This window comes from Watersipora subatra, chromosome 1 (assembly GCF_963576615.1).
Source record: "Watersipora subatra chromosome 1, tzWatSuba1.1, whole genome shotgun sequence".
NCBI lineage: Eukaryota > Metazoa > Bryozoa > Gymnolaemata > Cheilostomatida > Watersiporidae > Watersipora > Watersipora subatra.
Window position 1 is genome coordinate 28,223,629 of NC_088708.1, and position 23,461 is coordinate 28,247,089.

At 35.4% G+C, this 23,461-nt stretch overlaps 1 protein-coding gene across 1 annotated transcript; it reads right to left on the reverse strand.

Moving 5' to 3' along the window:
- Nucleotides 1-288: 288 nt before the first annotated feature.
- Nucleotides 289-23,003, reverse strand: LOC137401073 (transcription factor RFX3-like). Its single transcript, XM_068087426.1, has 14 exons — nt 22,955-23,003; nt 21,059-21,217; nt 20,025-20,175; nt 19,380-19,464; nt 16,735-16,896; nt 14,995-15,176; nt 14,218-14,548; nt 13,649-13,731; nt 10,965-11,119; nt 8,657-8,754; nt 8,078-8,227; nt 6,405-6,613; nt 2,326-2,479; nt 289-1,225 (listed from the first exon to the last, which is right to left on the reverse strand). The coding sequence occupies exons 2-14, from the start codon at nt 21,204-21,206 to the stop codon at nt 1,013-1,015; spliced, it is 2,121 nt and encodes a 706-aa protein (XP_067943527.1). The 5' UTR covers nt 21,207-21,217; nt 22,955-23,003; the 3' UTR covers nt 289-1,012.
- Between the last annotated feature and the right edge of the window lie 458 nt (nt 23,004-23,461).

Consider the following 23,461-nt stretch of genomic DNA (forward strand, 5'->3'; position numbering starts at 1 on the left):
CTGTTCATTTTTGAGCTTTTAAGAGCTTGTTATCACATTTCCACATATTTTGCACCTACAACACAGCAGAGAAAGACATGGTGAATCTTTTGATACCAAGTATCTGTAATGTGAATTTGGTTGCAAGTCAACCTTTAAGTGGTTAATTTCGGATGCAGGCGAGACAGACATCAGTAATTCTCATCTATTGTGTTAAGGTTATCCAAACAGACAATACATAAGTTGTCATTACCAAACAGATTAACTCAAAATTGCAAGGAAAGCATAATTGAAGGGGAATTGAAAAGCTAAATTGTTTTATTATTTATCATATTTGCATGACAAGCGCAGTGTATAATGCATAACCTCTAAATAGAGACAACTGTGACTGCTAATATTGCCAGCACCAGGGGCTCCGTTTTACAAAATTGAATGAATAGCTGGAGCAAAATGTGAGAGCGAACGATGCGATACTATCGTAAACATAAGAAAAGCCATTTTTCATAATCAATGAATGCAGTAGAAAATGGAGTACAGACCCATTGGACAGAAAATATTGCAACATGCCAATTTACCATTAAGATAATCTTAGACCAGAACATTATTTTAATAACACAGACCCTTGGCATTGCATGACAAACAATTACAAAAATGAACGAGGGCTGCCTTTAATAATTATACACTGAGTATAAGTATTAAATAATTAAGCTGTATAAATATCACAGCATCGATTAACTGCGAGGGGCACCATCACCAAAAATAATTGCAGCAGACATCTTTATATTATCATTCATAATTACAATATGTACATAACGCTAAAAAATCTATACAGAATGAATAAGTCATGGAAACCTACGATAAGCAATCAACGCCACCTCGCGTAATATAAATGTGAGATAGGTACAACGCTACAGAGCGGTCGCAAAATACAAAATAAGGTGAGGAAATGGTATAATTGATAATACAAGAAGTCAGTCCATGAAAAAAATTATCATTTGATTATTGCAGCTCTCTGATAGAACATAGCTTGGGCCTACTTGCTCATCACTGCAGTCTTCTGTCGTTTAGCGGGTGTTGCGTCTCCACCCGCAGCTGCAGCTGAAGGTACGACTATTACATTTTTGGAGCCAGGGGTATCTCCTTCACTCGTTACGACGGTCATCGGCGCAGAGCGTATCTTTGACATTGTGCTCTTCACCCCATACATATGGTCTGTGTTGAGCGTCTGGTCAGCCATCTCCATCAACTAAATAAAGAGACGTCGAGAATAAACCCAGATTCTTATCTTCAGAAGCTTCCTTCCTGAGAATACTCAGGAGCAAATATTAAATAACTTGCAGTCCAACGAACAAATATCTAAAATCTGTTTTTGCAATTTCTAAGCTAAGTTCATTTCATTGCCATCTTAAATCAGAAGTCTAGTGAAATACCTTTTGCTCACCAAACAAATAATCTATAAATGTCAAAGAAGAATGTATTTATTGATACTGCACAGTTTATCCGAGCAAGATTATGAACATACCAAATGAACAGCCTCTATTTGGAAGTATATTTTATTAGGGGAAACCATAATATCAATATTACAGATACAGATGCTTCAAAGCAAAAATACACAACAAATGATACTAACAGCTATGAGAAGAAGCATCAGCCTGTGTCATTTCATCATAGGTATATGCATGCATTTAGTATTTACAAATTATTGCTGATTGTAATTATTTTAAAACTCGCACTCAGAATAAAGATAACTTTGCTATGCTAATGCTATGCTAAGATAACTGCCTATGCTCTTGAAACGTAAACAACTTACAGCTTTCCTGTTTACACCAGCGCAAGTTAGCATAATTGCATTTATAAGATTGTCAGCACGTGAAAAACATTCACAAAGGCCTCAAACCTTTCAAATTCAATGCTGTTAACATAGCCTCAGCTTCAAATAACTTTAGTCTTACGCCTTTGTCTATATTTTTATCCACGCTTCCATGAGGTTGAATACAACGCGCATAAATAAAAGGCCTTGTAACGCATCCTCAGTCAGTTTAAGAAGCGACGAAGAAGAAATATTAAATCCAAAGACATGCAATTAAATTATTGAGATATTTTTTCCTTGTTTTGCAATGACCCTCATCAAACTATGGTCAAACATCTGAAAGTATTTTTACCAAACGTTACATCACCAGCTGCAAATCAGACACAACCGCAAATCTAAAAAGCACTTAACGACACAACCGCAGGTCTGAAGAGAATCTCGTGAGAGTGTGCTAAGGGATAGCTCTTGCGAATTTGGGAGATTTTTTGGAATACTTTATATGATGAAAACCGGAGCGTAATGATTATCACACCTACCTCGCCCATGACCGCAATAGTTGTCTGTCCTGTGGCTCCAGCCACCTTCTGTTCCACTAAATAGAAGATGTACTCATCATAGAGGAGACGAATCAGGTGGAAAGAACCAAAGGAGGCAGCGCTGCGCAGTGTCAGGTCTCGTATTATCATTGAGCTGCAAATGATTGATGAATATAAGTTGACGGCAATTAATCATAAGACTAAAGGACGCCGTCTAACTAAACATTATGTTTACATAAACCAAGTGTGCTGTTGAATAATATCCATGTGTGTAATACTACAATTAAATAATTAGTAAGACTGCTAAATAATATATATGTGTAAAATAATACAGTTAAAATAATATATATACAATATTTGTATACGTAATAATACCGTTGAAATGTGTGTAACACTTGTTACAGTAATACCTCTAATATTGGTAATACATCTAATAATCAAGTTGAAATAATACATATGAGAGTGTAATAAAACAGTTAAAATAATGTCTGTGTGTAATAATAAAGTTAAAACACATTATTTATACTGCAAGACCCAAGCGCTAATCTTCTAAATACAATAGTTAAACAATGAAAATAAAATAGGAATAATGCAGAATGTATTATCCTATATATTTAAATAAATAAAACTAATGCTACTTTATGTGATGTATAGTAGCTATATTTCAGTCACCATTCATCTTATGTGGAGAAGTCCACCGATACTTTAATTCTGGAGGAGTTGTTTCCTCATGTAGAAACATCCCAACATCATACTATACATAATTTTTACTGTGGTGATACAAGAGCACGCAATACATTCACGCAGAAAGATAACTTTGCCTCAATGGTATGAGAGCTGACTGCATGACATGTCACAACATAACCTTAAGACCACAAAGATAATACCAAATTTATCAAATCAATTTAGTCAAGTTATTTATACCAGATTTCAAACTCAAGTCAAGTTTGTGCTGTCACTCATGTTAACATATATCTAGGTTGGTTAGAATTTTGATCATCATACATAGCTATTTTACATAATTGCGAACATAGAGTTATAATTTGGTAGCACAGTGCACCCCTGGGTTACGATTACCCTATTATAGGTTTTGTTCGCCTTCCAATATGGAACACGGTGTTTTTTTTCGCGTCGCCATATGACATTTGTTTCACCATACAACATCAACAAAAACTTCTCTCAAAATTCAAATTTGGCAAGTGTGTGCTGAATATGTCGGAATAACAAAAATGCCGACATACTATTGGTCGAAATCCCTCCCACAATGCCTGAAAGAGAAATGATGCTCGCTCTCTATCAGTTCAACGTTATTTGTTATAAGTTATAGTGAAAACGAAACCGGAAACAGAATGGCGATAAAATTTTAGTTGATGACAAAGTTGAAGTTTAGTAAAATCATAAACCTATTAACTATACTTATAGTTAATATAGTTAATAAGTCGATGAGTAAAATACATACTAAAACTTAGCATCATGTGTTTAGTAAGCTAGATTCATTCAAGTTAAATTCAACATTTATGTTATACGTCAGTCTTAAAGGTAAGAACTCTCAATGGTATGTACTGCGCATAGTACACTGTAGTGTCACATTTTATTGCAAATCATAACCACTAAACACACTAAAGTTACTGTAAGTAAATATAGTTACTAAGGTAACATGCTATTTTGTTACTATTATTTAATATATATGTACTGCAACAGTACATACATAAAATTTTGATGTTTTTACTAAGAGTATTTGCATTAGACAATTACTATGAGTTTCTATAAAACATTTTCACCTTGCAATGCCAACACTGGAACGAATCAATGTTGTATGGGAAGAGTTCACTGTATCGAACTCGTGCATGTCTCTCCAAAAAAGTCACATGTATATCGAGATACTTATCTTTGAATATACATACTAAATATAATTCAACAGAGTGATGATAGCTGAGATGATGAGCATGAGTGATTCGCTGATATGAACTAATATATATGGAAGTAGTACATTTGTTACTAGTGGTTTTAGACTGTTTTAAACTGTAGGGGTTACGATCATGGTAACGAGATTTCGATCATACAGTGTATATCATATATTTTACATTCCACTACCTGAATTAGTTGTGATTTTTATTTTGAAGAAACTGGATCTACGAACCTAATATAAATGCCTAAATCAGCATTTATAAGTTCTCAACGCCATCTTGCAACAAATGAGTTACACTTATGGTTGTTAGAAATGAAATACAATGGGAGATCATTTTTGACCCAAATCCTTCCATAAATTTTGAGATATTATAGACATTGCCAACAGTATAGAATACGCTCTTTCAAATGGAATGCTCATTATGGGATTTCGAAAAGGTTATTGCTAACAATGAAGTTTTCTTTGCCAATAAAGTCATCGAATGACATTACCTTGGGAATGATGATGAAGACATGTGATTCACCTTTGTTTGAAACTGACTCCCTTCGAGTTTTATGCAAGCAAAAGATATATCGACCGGTTTTTTAAAACGATTTAATTACATGTACTTACATATCATCAACTGCGATGTAGTCAAAAATAGCATGAGCGTGTCAAAGCATTTGCCTGCTAATTTTCTAGGAGTTATCACACGCTGTTATTGATTGCGCCATTGGAACATAATAATCCGCTCAAACAACTTTATGTACATACATAGAAATGAGTATGTGATTTTACACAGCCCTACTATCAAAGTGGAAAGTACTTTAATTAAATCATCAACAATGATCAACAAATAGGAGTTCCGATCCATCATCAGTTTTTATTCTGGAGCCTAAATGAGTGCAGCGATTTGAAAAAATTCTTGCGTACGTTATTTGCAACACATTCTGCTATAATATAGTCATTAACCACATCACTCCTAGCAACTTGGTTTTTGGGTTACAAGTTTTTCCACGTCAAAAGGAAATTATTTCACTGTGTATGCTCTACACCATCTATCTCACTTTACACATTTGAGTCAGCACTGCTCAGCATTCTTTAGAAAAGTTTGTATCCCTTACTTATTCTTTACTGACATTCTTCCACCTGTATTTTACCTGTATAGCACCTGTATTGTAATAGATTTGTTATACATTTTAAAACTACCATTACGTCATGGAAGTTGGGATATTTTTTAGTTTGTTTTTGATAAAATGAAGATAAGTTTGGGGCTACAAGAAACGCTGGGAATGTGACTTCTCATACCACTGAAGCGGAAGCTTGAGATATGAGTTTAATCTTTTTTAAACTAGAACTTGGATTCCAAAAAACTCATATATCAAAATATTATTTCCTATTTAAAGCTTTAGCTCGAATTATGGCTTGCAATAAAATATTCTATTAATAACTCTTTCGCTACCATAGGCCGATACATCGGCTTTCGCGGTAATATAATTACTGACCGTAAGCCGATGTATCGGCTTACGGCCCTATGTATCAATAGAGTTTCACTTTTTTTTCATTACGAAGCCCACACATTAGCTAGACCAATCAAATATTGTCTCTTGGAAAAACAACCTTGTTGCCAATCACGTGCAACCAATAGAAAATCTTTTGGCTCGGCATTCCATTTCTAATTATTTGTTAAAACAGGAAAACCAGATCGTTATCGTTGCGGCAATAAGAAACATACTGCGTTCAAACAAGGCAAAGAAAGCGTTAGAAAGTTTGCGCGAGCGGGATTTACTAAACAATTTTATACTTATTTTGTAGAGTTGTAGAGAATTTTGTTCTGAATAAGATGTATTTTACAGTAAAACGATGTATGTTTCAATTATCGAGATATTGCTTAAATAATAGCGGTATATCGATTGTTCGAAAATAAGTTCGAATTAATTTGGGCAGAATAATCATTCAGTCAAAATTTAATGCGGTAGCGAAAGAGTTAAGCGGCTTGTATCTCATGGTATCACTATATACCTATACCGGACGTCTTGCTAGCTCCACACTAGCCCATAAGGAAAAAACTAGAATTCCACACATAAAAAACTTATCATTTTGAAGCCACACCTAACAATCACCCTATATTGATGAGTGTGTAAAAGAGCCCACAAATCAAATAAAGCATTCCTATTGCGAGGTGACCAACCTGTAAAAAGACCACTTGAGAAGGAACTGCCTGGCTGCCTTGGTGAAGTTGTCCGTTTGCTGATAGGGTTTGAGAACCTCGTCGACAACAGACTGGAGCCAAGTGCTCCACTCCTCCAAGCTGTGCTGATCCTGCAGGAACCTTTTGAAATCTTTTTCCAACTGAGTGACTAGACTATCCTCACACTGGCACACCCACGAGGCCTGCTCCTGTAAACAATACAAAATCGCTCAACAGACTAGATATGATAGTACACATTGAGAATCCCACAACATACTGCCTGTGCAGCGCAAATTAAACTTTTAATAACCCTGAAAGATTTCTGTATGCGGTAGCGAAACACATATATTTGAGCTTTGCGTACACATGAAATGCGTACGCATTTTATGTGTACGCAAAGCTTTTTTTTATAACCTTGAGCTGTACTCAAGCTTGTTTATGCAATACGGAGGACATATTAGGCACTCAAACATTACACATGAGTCATCCATAAACAACACAAATAGATAGTCGAGAAATGACACATTTACATATGCTCTATTCCCTAGCAACAACTCTTCAACATATTCAGATGGTAATAGCTTACAGCTATACAGCCATATCCACCTCACCTTAGACCTGTTTGTTGGCCACTCAGGGTCAAACAATTATACAAACATGAAGGATTACATGGTCTGACTACTAAAATATCCTGCATAAGGGATTATCAATTCACACCGGGCCAAAACAGTTCAATAAACCATAATTTGAAAAGTGTAGAGCAAACCACACTAATATTTCCAATTTTAAGATAAGAACACATTTCAAATAAATAACATAGAATGTGTTAAATTTAATAATATATGACATCATCTTTTTCCATACTATTTATGGGTTACGCATGAATAAAGAAACTCCCGACATAAACAGACTGCGTAAAGTGAATATTTTCAGGGCATGATATCAAGAAGCAGCAGCAAGTGTGAGGTGTTAAGAGGTGACGAGATGACTAGACACTTATCCTTCCTTATCTCCTATTAATGCTGTCAGAGACTTACGCACAGGACAGCTGATCTGCCCTCGTGCGCACACGCTCTACTCTCGGCGCGTACAAGAGCTTGTTGCTATGTATATAAGAATTTGACAATTATACCCGTTTACATTGATAACATAAATCGTGTGGTTGTCATGACAACTGGACTGGCTGGATAACATTAGCCTTGCCAGATACATCAAGGCGAGATTGAGATGCAGCCTTGGAAACGAGCAGTTTTGTAATTGCCTTTTCATGCCTTATTCTATTGGCCAACAACTGACTTTCTCACACAGAGCATGCCTAATAATAATACAAAGAGGTGACGACATGCCAAAAAATAGATGCTTCAAGAGAGTTCATTATCCTCATCCGTGTTTTAAAACAGACTCTTATTAAACTCGATTCATGAGAATACTGGAGAGCAAACAGCTAAAGAAATGTCTCAATCAGGCTAATATTTAAAATGTACCGATAATGAGCAACGCATTTAGCAGACTGAATGAGGCTAGGATCTAGTTTAAATTCTGACATATCGCCAATGACGATGCACCAGTCTACCTGACAGACATAGAGAGTTCATATGCCATGATTAGGGCAATCGAAGTGACACATTGACAGCATGCCAATCAGTGATGACCATTCAACTATAAAAACAAACCTGGACATTGGCGAAATCAACTCTGTTGAGGTCGGACAGCATTTGAGTGATCTGTGAGGAGTTTTGAAGAACAGCACGAGCCGCCTGCGCCAGGTGGTTTAGCGAAGTGTACCGCCTGAGTGTTTGGGAGAATGCGCTAACAGCAGCGATCTGCAAAAGGTAATTCGCTTTAGCAGCTTGTTGAGCTGACAAACACCTCCATATATCACAAGATGAGTGAAACACCATAACAACGACGAAAGCCAAAGTTGCGTTAACTTTAAAAGGAAACTGTCTAATGTGTAAGGAGCTCAGGCTATTTACAAAATCAAAAGATCTTAGACTAAGAGTTATATGAACACCTCCCATAGGTGTAGAATCTAGTTAATAGTATATGATGCTTCTATGATTATTTTGTTTGAGCTGTCTGTACGAACAAACTGACATGTACATCGGCCCTAACGGGCTCAGTTGAGAATGTTATAGCAAGAAAGACAAATCCAAAATTTGTAGCAAATAAATCAACGAATCAAACATATGCTGAATCAAATACATGCAGAATCGGTAAAATTGCCAATCAATAAAGGTAAGTACTCTCACCTTGACATTGATCATAGCTTCGGACACTCCGCCAACTGCCGACCTCAAAGAACTCTCAAGTCCCTTGGCAAAGTTTCTGACTGTCTGAGTAAGAGAGCCTACAGGGACAATTAGCTGTTAAGACTACAGGCATGCTCCATATAGCCGCATAAATCTGAGACCACAAACCCAGTGCATAGAATTACATACACCTGTGACCACAGACACACTAAATATAACTACGTGCATATCGCACACTGCCGATATGTGCGTATCGTTCATAATGCATAAGCTACTTTCATAATTAACCAAAGAAATTATGTGGGATAACATGCAACAGTAACTACAGCAGAAACCATTGGTAAACAATGTAATGCACCATTTATTATATGGACAAAGATTGTTGAAAATACGGAGTTAGCAGGCATTGCACAAATGCTCTCCTAAATTTCATCCCTATAAAAAGCAGCACTATTGGATATCCTTGAAACTGATCAGTATTAATATTACAGCAGGCGCTCCTACAACGTAAATAATCCGTTCCAGGAATGTTTTTGTTATAGAGATTCTACATTATATATACAATAAAATACATATAAATTGCCTAATCCGTTCCAAGATATTTCCAAACTCACCCCTTTGGCATACAAAAAGGAGAAACTAGACTTGACTTTTTAATTTGTGGGCTGTATCGTAACTGTAGTATTATCGGTTTGCATCAACAACTTTTCTTCTTTATTCCGATCAACTTAGCCTGATCAACTTATTCTGATCAACAATAGACCATAATGGCGGTACATATACAATAAGTTAATTGGGAGCGCGCATCTTCAACGTTCATTTACAACGACTTGCTCATTTCCTCTAAACAGCAAAGTCTATTCTGCAAAGTAAAAATAATAGCAAATATTTTATACGTCTACAATAAAGCAAAACAAAAAATGTTTTACTATAAAAGCGGTACTACCTATTCATTGTCTATCGTTATCCAGGGGTCAAGGTTAGGATAAAAGAGAGCTTTCGACGAAACTCCAACTCGCGACATTCAGATTGGTAGACCGACGCATCTACCTGCACCCATCGATCACCTTTAAAAATGTTTATGAACAATTGCGCAGCTACCCTACTCTCTGGTTTGTCGACGAACTAGAATGTCACGGAAGTTATGTATATAATAAATATAACGCTGTATGCATGTTGTTTTTTCTTTTGCGAGTGCGGTGAGATATGTTACCATTCAAATCAAATTTGAGAACCTGCCTGACTTGACACTTTACGCATATGGAGTTTTTTATGTAGTACGAAGAAAAAACTTCACATAAAGTTTTTACGTTATCTGGAATTTACATTATAGGAGTGTCTGTATTATGAATATGTTAAAATAATGATCAGTAAATAAATAATTGGCTTCGCTGGTAAATATAAACTGCATTGAATGCAAAAATGGTAACTTTCACTAGTGTATCTCTAGAATGGCTACTGTTGAACATAAATAGACATGCTACAAGTAGACATGTTATACCGACAACTTATAATCGATAATAACGAGTCTGTCCGCTTCGTTTCTCACTTACTGATGTATATATATATATATACATGTAGTTGCTACAGATAGTGCCTTGCTAATTATTTCATTGGATATTGCAAATGAGTTAAACAAATCTAGCCGAGCCTAAAAAGCGATATTTCTCATGAATTTATAAAATAAATTATAGAGCTCTTATCTATGTAGCAGCTTCAAAATTAATTTTAAATGACAAACAAAAAGGCTTTCTAAATAATTGCACTATGGCAGTCATAGTGGCATTCCAAGATTTGGGCACATAATATGCTGCCATGGGTGATAAATATTAAGTAACCAGTCTTGCATGTTGTAACAAGTGTATTAGAGATTAATATTATGTTAGCTATTTGACAGGTTACGATACAAATTCAAATGTGACAGATTTTAATATTTCAACAGCTATACGACAGGGTGACATACTGATAACAACCTGATATGCTGAGAGCAGGGTGATTTGTTTAAGCAATGCAACAGACTAATATTAAGATAGCCGCTTGACTGACTGATGCATTGACAGCGGTCTCGCCATCTAACAATCCAACAGCGGATGGCAGAGTTGATACTAGAAGAAGATAAATTTCACACAAAGATATCTTTTCATGAGACATTTTAATATTCACCAAAACCTCTGCTCCTGATTTGTGCAGACAGTGTCCATCGCTGCCATGCACCAGACAGCAACCGTCGCTACTATCCATCAACCTATTACAAGCCGGTGAAAAAAGCAAATGCCACAGCTGAGAAAGCTAGCCCGAGGTCACTTACTAGGAATGGGTCGTAGTACATCAGGCACCAATACTTCCACCAAGGCTTGGTAGAAGCTATAGTCCGCCTCCTTGACAAACTCCTGTACCTCAGAGAGTGCAGCTAGTTTGATTAGCTTCTCCTTGGGCAACTTGGCCTCTATCCCTGAGTCAACACTACAACAGCACATCACATCTTCTTTTGCATGGGAACTAATGTCTTGGTTATGAAAAGCACGATGATTTCTTTGGTAGATAATTGGGGCACCAGCTTAGTACAAATTCCACGACAAAAAATGCTGAACATAATTATACCCTAAAAAGAACTAGTTAATGGTCTTTATTGCATTCCTCAAGAACATATCGACTTGATTTCTAGAGGCCTAGTAGCATGGAAGTATTTGATACTACCACCATTTGTCTAAAATTAACATCTCTGTGACAGCGCAACCAAAAAATATTTAGTAAATATTCTAAATTCACTATTAAAAATGAGTATTAAAAAAACTGATGAGCAAATCTTACCTCATCATTGCTCAATAGTTCACTGCTTCCGCAATACTCAGTCACAGCTCCAGCAACCATTATTTAGCTAATCATTGTTCTCCCAATCATATATATATATATATATATATATGATTGGGAAAACAATGATATATTATATATAACATATATTATACATATTTTATATAATATATACTAGATATTATATTGTGAAATCACAATATACCTTATATCGTGAAAAATATATATGTATATTACTCATAGATATATATATCTATGAGTAATATAAAATAATACTATGAGTAATACTAAAATAATAATATATACCTATGAGTAATAAAATATTACTCATAGATATATATATCTATGAGTAATAAAATATTACTCATAGATATATATATCTATGAGTAATATTTTTGTCATCTTCAAGCTATAATTATCTCAACACAAAATATAAACGCAGTAAGCAGATTAGGAAGGAGCATGTTGAATACAAATATTTTTCCAGTAGCATTAGTTCATCATGGAAAGAGCAGCCATATTGCCGCAAATTCCTATCCATAAAGTTTATAAAATGGGAAGTTATCAATTCTGTATATTTGTTCAACTGACCCCAGTTGAAACCGAGTGAAGTATTCTCAAGTTACTAAGTTTCGATTCGCAATTTTGTATGAGATTGAGATATAATTAATATCTCAGCAATATTGATATTGTTGATCCTTATCTTTAGGAAATACTTGAACCTGTAACTTGATGCACGATTGTATGGAGTCACCATTTGTTGGATATTACTAACAGAGTGGCGAATAATCTCAAATATTCAGTGTTGACTTGCCTCTTGTGAAAATGGCATAATACAAATACTTTTGTGAGTAGAGTCATCTTCACTACCTACTAATATTTATTTATAAAATTTGTGCACAAGGTCTCTGAGAGCAACTGAAGTGTTTTACCGACCGAGTGATACGCCGAGTGTCAACTAAAACCAGAGTTTTATGAAGGTATTACTTTGGTTTTTTTTTCTGATCAACAACCTTTTACAGCAAAACCTTTAAACAGCTGATTTACGCAACAAACTCCAGGTTTGACTGAACTTGTATCAACATAATTGAAGACAAAATTTTGTAAGAATAAGTTCACTTTTCGAATAACGTAAACTTAATTAATTCTTGATAGATTTACTATTACCAGAGTACACGCGTGTAGAGATCTGGTGTAATAGGTCAGACAAGACTGCCAGACAACTCAGGTACTATTACTAACCATCCAAATGTGCCACTCAGAGTACACGCGTGTAGAGATCTGGTGTAATAGGTCAGACAAGACTGCCAGACAACTCAGGTACTATTACTAACCATCCAAATGTGCCACTCAGAGTACACGCGTGTAGAGATCTGGTGTAATAGGTCAGACAAGACTGCCAGACAACTCAGATACTATTACTAACCATCCAAATGTGCCACTCAGAGTACACGCGTGTAGAGATCTGGTGTAATAGGTCAGACAAGACTGCCAGACAACTCGGATACTATTACCAACCATCCAAATGTGCCACTCAGAGTACACGCGTGTAGAGATCTGGTGTAATAGGTCAGACAAGACTGCCAGACAACTCGGATACTATTACCAACCATCCAAATGTGCCACTCAGAGTACACGCGTGTAGAGATCTGGTGTAATAGGTCAGACAAGACTGCCAGACAACTCGGATACTATTACTAACCATCCAAATGTGCCACTCAGAGTACACGCGTGTAGAGATCTGGTGTAATAGGTCAGACAAGACTGCCAGACAACTCAGGTACTATTACTAACCATCCAAATGTGCCACTCAGAGTACACGCGTTGTAGAGATCTGGTGTAATAGGTCAGACAAGACTGCCAGACAACTCGGAGAATTTAAATACTTTTATGTTTTATATTGTAGCTCTGTCAATTTTGAAACCATCTTAGAAGGCATATCAAGTTCACTAGCTTGCAACGCGATTCTAAAAGACTTATTCTAACACAAATATAACCTTAACACTAACCGAGTATGGCTTGAGACTGACAACATATCAACATGTTCAAAACTAGAGTATTCGGCCATCCGCAGATCAAAAGGCCTATGTCTGGATATCTCATCATAAGTAAGGTTACGATTCAAATGAACCAGCATTCTAAAATTATTATCAAGTGAAACCTATCAACAGGTCAACCAACCTGACACCAGTCTTTCTCCAGAATGTCTGCCAAAGATTCTCTATGAGGTTAAGGTGAAGGTTCATGACTAGCTCGAGAACTGCCTGCGGAGAGACAAGTAAAAGGCGTTACAAAATGGTGTCCTGGGTGACAGGTTCTACTAGGTGCTACACGAAGTGGAAGACTTTGTGATGTTACATTAATTGATAAGCTCTATACATCACTACCTTAGGCGGCAGGCTTGAATGGTGCTATACTAGGTGACAGATTATACCAATTGCTATAGCGAATGGCTGGTTCTATACAATGCCATAGCAAGCGATGAGCTCTACATGAAGCTACGAGCGAGTGAAAATGTTCTACATAGTGTCAGTACAGAATGCACAAACAACTCCACTGCCCGACCCTGTAGTTTGTAGCAACTCTAAAATACTACTCTGACGCTGGTAAACAGTGTAGAAACACTGAAATAAAAACACTATCTTGACAATTTTACTAAACTCAGAGTTTCTCTGTTTAGACTACATGGAAGTGAGAAGAGCAGCACCAACAGAAATGTAAAAAATCCCAAACTATAGTTGTAACCACACCTCGCAGTGTTCCTTGTACATCATCTCAAAGTTGTTTACATCATGCATAGTGATGCCCGCAGGCAGGCTCTTGGCATCTATCGCCAAATCATTCTGAGGAATGGGTTCATCTGGGGAGCCGAGGTAAAGCTTGTGTTGCGAGGAATCGGATACAGCACCGTTGTCTGACTTAGTGCCTCCTTCCGTACCCTCGGCAGCGTTTGGCTTTGAAATGCGTCGATGAGGATGCGTAGCTTGCCTCATAGCGACAGGTGTGTCATCAGGTACTAGCTGGTTGAGTGGACTGTCAGCTTTGATACGAATTCCATAGTAGTGGTATTTGGAGTTGCCCCTACAACACACCCATATACAAAATAAGCTGCTTGAACGGATAAAAGAATCACTAATCGACCGAAAGCGAGCAGCCAACCGTAAACTCTAAGACCATTGGTGAAAAGAGCAGCATTGAGCCCTGCCATGTCGCACCACAAAAACGAGAAATGAAGAGCAAGTGTTTGAGAGCAGCGCATCTGTTAGGCAGCCAACGTTACCTGGTGCCTAACCGACGAGTTCGCAAGCCTACAAACACGGATCTAATAAGCTTGCCGAAACTGGCCGGGTTCATAGGATCGAGTTTAGCTTCTCCACAATGATGCATGTAATGACAGTAGAGAGTGGAACGAGGTAGACTGACCCCCTCGGCAGCGTCGTAGTTGTCCAACAACCATTGAACCTAGAATGAAAGAAGAAATGCGGGGGTGTAGCACCTTTGTAATGACCGATATATAAACCAATTACCTCTGGCCGAGCCTCCGGGTCTTTAGGTCTCTGAATATAGTTCTAACGAGCTTGCCAAAGGAGGCGGGATTTGATGGCTCTATTTTCTCAGCGTTACAATGATGCAGGTAAAAGTTATACAAGGTACAGCGAGGAAGACTCGTCCCATCACAATTCTCAAAGTTAGTTAGCAGCCACTGCACCTGCGCCAGAGAACAACAACAAGAGTGCAGGGAAGGCAACCCGTTGCTAGCCCGTTTCTAAGAATTATTGCTTTCAAAACAACAAATTTGGAACAAATCAATGCGTGATTAAAAAGTATATGACTTTGTAGCTTGGCATCCCATAAATATATAAACCTGAGGAGAAACAAACCGAGAACGAATTTTAAATAAGAATGAAATATACATTATCATACTATAAAGCTTGGGAAAAGTTTCAGTACATTGGAACATTTTGATCAAATATTGACTGTGTGAGGTCTCAAGGAATCAATGAAAACTTTTGCTGGAAATTCTTACAAAAAATCCACGGAGCAGAGTTTCAGATTGAACATTGCTAAACATGAGTGAAAAAATTGAATAGTTTCTGGGTGGCCAACTCTGTTCAACAAGAATGTGTAAGACAGTGAACAACACAAGAGGCACATTACAGTATGTCCAGTTATAAATAGACATACAGATTAAATAGAATGATAGCTCAAGATACGAATGCATTGACTTAGAAATACTTAAATTCCTACATGAAAATGCTAAGAATGTTTTGAGAAAATAATAACAAAGCGAGTAGCATTGACAGCGGAAACTATGTCATTTGAAATACGGCCACAATTTACCTTTTTCAGCGTTTTAATAACTAGATTTTTTTTTATGTAAACTTACAGATTTTTGCAAACTTGGAAATAACATCAAAGAACTAACCTAAATACTGTATCCATTGATTTTGGTTTGCTGCGGAGCTTTTGAGTTTTGTTTCAGAAAAAGTTGAAAACGTTATTTTACTGAGATCTACCCTAAACAAAAAGATTAATAATTGAACTGAATTTCAAGTCTTTATAATAACATTAATAAAATAATTAAAATGGCCAATTCTTTGCTATGATAATAGTGTTGTTAAAGCAGCACCATTATCATAGCCTTAGAGCAGTTACTCCGCATCAGGCTAATTCTACTTTCGATAAATGTGAGTCTCTGTGAATTGGTTAAGCATAAGAGTTGGTTCTCATCACTTAATTTCAATAAAATATCAACAATGAAATGTCTTAGATAGAGCAATTTCAGACCTGTTGCACCATCATGACCAAGTTTAATTACTAAAGACAATATTAAGATATATGCAGTTTAATTGGTAAATACAATATATATGCATATAAGCCTTACAATTATTTCTTGCTAGTAGCCTATGATATACAGAACATAGACTGCCATCAGTGCACTACAGTGGTTGTTTCAACTATGAAAAATTTCATTGAGATGCGAGCAAGTTCACAACATGCTTATTGATTGTACATTCTTTTTTACTGCGCAAATGGCGAATGATCACAAGAGATCTACATAAACTATATGATCATCGCTGCAGTAAATCATTTTAGTTACTGTACTTGTAATCGGTTTAATTTAAACACGCGTATAGCGACCTCAAGCTTTGTGTGTTCATGCATGTATATATTTAACATATTCCTCAGCAGCAGCCGCTTCACTATTAAGCATAGCCAAACCACATAGACCATAAATATCGAAGTAACATAGAACAATAGTTTACCGTTCGGTTATCGAAACTCACAGTTGCCGGGGCGGCGCGGGTGGTCTGTGTGAGAGGGTAGACATCCCCATCGACTGTGTTGCCCTGTATGAGATACGTAGGCTGCCCGCCTACCTGATGCACCATTTGACCCTGAAAGTTTTGAATTCCCATCTGTGCCACCTGATAAAAAAGATAGTAGAGGGATGCGAGGCTGCCAGAGAAGCTGAAGATGCCAGAGAAGCATACGCTGTCACCTTATGCCATTTGAGCTATATTAGGACTAAACTTGCCAGCCAAAGCAAAACTGTTAATATTAATTATTATATACTTAAACTTTTAGCGATTCTGACAGCCTAATGTATAGTCTAAATGTTTATAATAGAATACAGGTCATTAGATCTAAGAGAAGTGTACTACTCCTTGAATTGATGCTATCTAGAAATCTCTGTGTTTCAACTGATTGGCATCAAGTTATATGAAGGTACAGCGCAGCTGACTTGGCGACAATTTATGTATAAAACATTTTTCTTAATGATGTGAAAACTTTAGCGATAGCCTAAGTTCCTAAACAAACCGATATAACTACCAAAACAATCTCACACAGGCTAGGTTGGAGACAAGCAGAGAAAACAGATAACTAGGTATATACGTGTACATATATACTGAATGACATTACAGTAAAACTTGACATATCAAGTAACTACGTTTCAACATGTACTTCATATGTCGACTTTGTCTTAAATAAAAAAAATTTCAGATTTATTTTACATAGTATTTAATTTAACTCATTCCAAAGCCTAAATAAATAACAATAACTATTTGGAGTAATTACACATAGCGTTGAAACTAAATGTGAAGAGGTTTTTACTATCACTCACAGATATGTGAAAGAAGGGTAGGCTGGGCAAGGTGTAGCTTCAGTAATAGAAATACGATACGATAACTTGTACTGATTAAATTTAATTTAAATATTTGTTAGTATTTTTACGTTTTAATTGCTACTGATTTTTACTATAACTTACTCTTTTACGTACACAACCATAATGTTTACTTACACAACCATAATGTTTACTTACACAACCATAATGTTTACTTACACAACTATAATGTTTACTTACACAACCATAATGTTTACTTAAACAACCATAATGTTTACTTACACAACTATAATGTTTACTTACACAACCATAATGTTTACTTACACAACCATAATGTTTACTTACACAACCATAATGTTTACTTACACAACCATAATGTTTACTTACACAACCATAATGTTTACTTACACAACCATAATGTTTACTTACACAACCATAATGTTTACTTACACAGCCATAATGTTTACTTACACAACCATAATGTTTACTTACACATCCATAATGTTTACTTACACAACCATAATGTTTACTTGCACAACCATAATGTTTACTTGCACAACCATAATGTTTACTTACACAGCCATAATGTTTACTTACACAACCATAATGTTTACTTACACAACCATAATGTTTACTTACACAACCATAATGTTTACTTACACAACCATAATGTTTACTTACACATCCATAATGTTTACTTACACATCCATAATGTTTACTTACACAACCATAATGTTTACTTACACATCCATAATGTTTACTTACACAACCATAATGTTTACTTGCACAACCATAATGTTTACTTACACAACCATAATGTTTACTTACACAACCATAATGTTTACTTACACATCCATAATGTTTACTTACACAACCATAATGTTTACTTACACAACCATAATGTTTACTTACACAACCATAATGTTTACTTACACATCCATAATGTTTACTTACACATCCATAATGTTTACTTACACAACCATAATGTTTACTTACACATCCATAATGTTTACTTACACAACCATAATGTTTACTTGCACAACCATAATGTTTACTTACACAGCCATAATGTTTACTTACGCAGCCATAATGTTTACTTACACAACCATAATGTTTACTTACACATCCATAATGTTTACTTACACAACCATAATGTTTACTTACACATCCATAATGTTTACTTACACAACCATAATGTTTACTTGCACAACCATAATGTTTACTTACACAACCATAATGTTTACTTACACAACCATAATGTTTACTTACACATCCATAATGTTTACTTACACAACCATAATGTTTACTTACACAACCATAATGTTTACTTACACAACCATAATGTTTACTTACACATCCATAATGTTTACTTACACATCCATAATGTTTACTTACACAACCATAATGTTTACTTACACATCCATAATGTTTACTTACACAACCATAATGTTTACTTGCACAACCATAATGTTTACTTACACAGCCATAATGTTTACTTACGCAGCCATAATGTTTACTTACACAACCATAATGTTTACTTACACAACCATAATGTTTACTTACACAACCATCATGTTTACTTACACAACCATAATGTTTTGCCAATATTTAAATGTCTTATGTTCGAAATTACTTTGTTTTTCGAGAAAAATATCTGCTTATATTTTATAAGTTGTGATCGTGAGTCAAAACTTGACTATATACGACAGAGCTTCATAACAAAACTACAAGTAGAATATTTTTCAAGCCATTGTATATATGCTAAGATATAGCACGAGTATTTACCTGGTGACCAGAATAGCTGTAAGTGTTAGTAGGTGAGTAACCACTCTGGTTATACTCTGTGTAGATCTTGTTTTCTGGATAAGCTCTACAACAACGCAACAGCTAATAATAATAGCAGGACTACAGGCTACAAGTCAAAGCTAACAGATCTTCAGTTCTGGAGATACTGACTTGTATACGAATAAATGAATTTTTTTAACTTTGTGGAAAGGAGTAGCTGGTGCTCGATAGTATTAATAATGTGCTTTAAATTGTCGACACTCCAAACTAAAAAGATGCAAGCATGATAACATATCAATATATATGAATGATAAAAAAATTTACAATATTTAGTATTATATGAACTTTTATATAATAAATCTATATATACATAGAAAGGGAATAAGTTTAGAAAATTCCCTGGTTAATAGATTTTCTTATTTGTAAAAAGCCAACTAAAATGTCTAGGGTCATTATTGAATTAGCAACCATAACGTGAAAGCATTAGCTGTTCGAAGCAACTCAAAAAATATCATTTTACATGTAGATAGACATTGTGCAAAGTTACACAAAGTTGAAATGGACCATCCACTTTGTTTAAACAGTAACCCTTTGTCTAGTCATGAAATCGACAGCACAAATAGAGAAAGGCGAATATTTACTTACATATTATTCTGTCCATTCGTATAGACCACTTGTTCTTGACTCGGAGTGGCCCTGTTCACGCCTTCTACATACTGTACTGGGTATACGGTTTGTCCCGTGCTATTGTGATCTCCGCTTGTGCTGCCAGAGTTAGCGTTTGTGTTGGCGACAGCTAAAAAGTGCATCGAGTTAGTAACAGCCGACTGCGGATGATAATATCCATGGTTCATGTTATCCCGATTAAAGATATGCATTAAGACAATAGAAAAATAAAATCTTTAATATTTTTCTTTAAAATAGAACAGTCTATCTACACGAAGAGCAGCGTAGAGGTGCGAGTGATCAATGACAAGCGTCTCATGCGCCAAACGGCTCGTTCCATTGTTCTGTCCATCAATCACAGGACGGAAGCATTGGTCTGTCTTGTCATGCCTGAGTAAGCTGCGACAGACACTTGTCCAAAAGAACCAGAGATGGCCTCTGAAGTTTAAGATTGATGTACTGTAATCTTATTAGATTTTGCATTCTTCACAATATACAATTACTCAAAAAATCCAATGAGAACTGTCGTCAAATTGCCAGAGTGGTAGAAGATATACCAAAAGCTGCAGAGATGCAGCATCCTCTGTTGCAAAAAATATTAAAACCCATTGCAGTAAAAAATAATTGATTAATAAAAACTAGAAGGTGAATCAATATCTCTGTGCTTTTAATCAATACATCACATAGGTATATTGATTGTAAGTCCCTTGAATTCTCAATAAATACAATAGATAACGTGGAACCAAAAGCTCTTATACCATATAAAGAATAAACAGTGTTTACCTTATTTTTGTAATAAAGCAAAAAAAAACCAATACTCTACCATGCGAAAATGAGACAAAATACAGAGGAGTTTCAAGCTAAGGGTCTTTGAGAATCCGATCATACCAAATAAAACTAACAACAACATTTTGACATTACAAATAATTTTCCTAGACTTAATGTTGGATAGCTTGGTAACTTATGAAAACCTAAACATTACAAAAGATTGATAACCATAATATATTTTTCACCTGTGACAATATATTGTTGAGCCGAGCCACCACCGGTAGGCTGTATAATGGTAGTCCCTTTACTCTGTGTCACCACAAATTGCTGCCCGGCTCCTGTTTCTCCAGAAACTACTATCGTTTTTTTAGGGGCTGGAGAGTTGGCAGCCATATTTCAAATAACTGCATAAGTTGAAATAACCATTTTTAAATGTTCATGATATCAGCATTCAGCAATTGCCTATCTATTATTAGGCATTATATAAAATTTTCTAGGTCATCATTTCAACTAAATAGAATTAAATATTAGCCAGTGTGTTCCCATATCATCCCCAACATATTGTCTATATTACCATGCTATTGTGAATACAATAACTTCATACAAATCTGTTATTCTCACTTTGTCCATTATTAACAATAACTGATTCTACAAATCAATTTCTGTTAACCTCTTCACCAGCTTTTCTGTAAGATGCAATCTTATTTTGATTTTTAACCACATTCAAGGCTAGCAAAAAACTGCAATTAAGGTCCTTGGATATGCTGCACACAAATCAATTCTTTTTACATAAACATTTTTAAGTTGTCACAAAAACAATAGATATGATTAATTAGCGTTTAAACATGTACACAATGTACACGTTCATTTCAATGCTTCAACAGAGCTGCATGCGGACAAAGGGGAAATATTGCAATCTAATGGCCGCATTATCTAACTCAAATTTAACAATCAAACACTTGGTTACTATGATGATTTTCTATTTATCTTAAAAAGCAGTCATATGTATACAATTTTATTTTGCACACTGACTATTGAAGCAACTGGTCATCAAAACTATAACAAGATTTTATCCGATGTAATAGTCTCCCATGAAAACGTGAAGGGCCTTGATTGCAGTTAATCGACCTTAAGATTGATAACAATAGAAATATGGCAACACAGTTTCTTAAGAAAATCTGCTTGATGAAATGAATGGTAAAACCGAATTATTCCTTAAGCTACTAAACAAATTGTTGACAATAAAACTAATTGCAACTAATTTAGTTTGTCAAAGGGATTTCTTTGAAGAACTCTCAAAATATTGAAATTGAAAATCTGCAGAAGCAAATTTCGATAGTCAGTTTATCTGTTGCAGAAAAAACCGCACGTGAACAAAGCAACTGCGCTTTCTAATTAACTGTCAACCAATCCCATCGATTCTTATCTATAACACAAGCTTACAACCGCCTTATTGTGTTATGTTTGCTATTTATATCTTATTGTTATGGTATATTTGATACTTTTTATATGCCCACAACCTCTATTATATTAAAATTGCTACACCAATTTTATTTAACGGATACAAAGCTATACGTCGCTGCTGATCAAACTCAATAAATACTTATCAACTGCACCGGCAAAAAGTGTTATTAAGAGGAAAAATACCAACTACAGTACATTATACATAAAATTTGGAATCACCATTGAATAACTTCGCGTATTTCTAATTTTTCGGTATCACCGTAACAACGCTTTACTCCAACATTTTTCAAGTAGCATCGAAAGTTGTGTGTTGTGTTTGCAGTTGGTGCTCATAGTAAAACGCATACTACGTATAGTTTTAAAATGCGTACTTACTGTATCAATAACAATTTCTTTTTTAATTGGTAACAGTCGGTCATTGATTATGCATATAAATAAAGGTTCTTTAATAAAAATGCATTACAGATGCCGAATTATAAATTTGTCACGTTTGAAGGAATAATATTGGCGTTATCAACTTGTGGTTGAGTGATTTTTTGCCACATGTACTGAAAGGGTGAGATTCAACGTTGACTGCCATAGAACATACATTAGAATGATGATTACAATGTGACTAGTGGTAACCCTAGGTTCAGTTGTGACAACAGTTACTAGAGACAAGTAGTTTTAAAATTTACCTTATAGTTACAGTCGTCTAGCTACCGTGGCTATGGCGCTTATTCCTAGGGCAACAGTTGCCAGACGCGATGCAATGGCCGCTGTATCATAACACCGAGCTTTTTGCACAAAACTTACCGTTGAGTAATTTAAGTTAAGGTTTAACAAAATTATTTAAAACAATAATAATATAACATTTGCAACTTACATAATTAACAAACAATATATTCTACCTAACAAAAATCTAAAATCGAGATGATGACTTTAGGTTTATTTCGCGGAATTTTATGTGAGGAAGGAATCTACTTCCTGTTAAAAATCATTTTGGCACGAGAACCATTGTAGAGTTGTTTCCTTCTTGAGAGGAGATAATTTTAGACGCTTCTGTTAAATTTTTTATCGAGTTTTCTAATATTTTTTATTTAATTGGTGTAAAATTAAATTTATTAAAATATTAATTCACACGATATATAAATTCTATACAAAAATAATACACTTCGAGCATGCACGCTGTTATAATATCACGT

Excerpts from the sequence above, each read along its gene's own strand:
- LOC137401073 (XM_068087426.1), bottom strand. The coding sequence starts at position 21,206 with ATGGCTGCCAACTCTCCAGCCCCTAAAAAAACGATAGTAGTTTCTGGA. Across the intron at positions 20,176-21,058 it reads TCAACAATATATTGTCACAG|CTGTCGCCAACACAAACGCT; the intron begins GTGAAAAATATA and ends TGCACTTTTTAG. Across the intron at positions 11,120-13,648 it reads TGGAGAAAGACTGGTGTCAG|TGTTGACTCAGGGATAGAGG; the intron begins GTTGGTTGACCT and ends GTGCTGTTGTAG.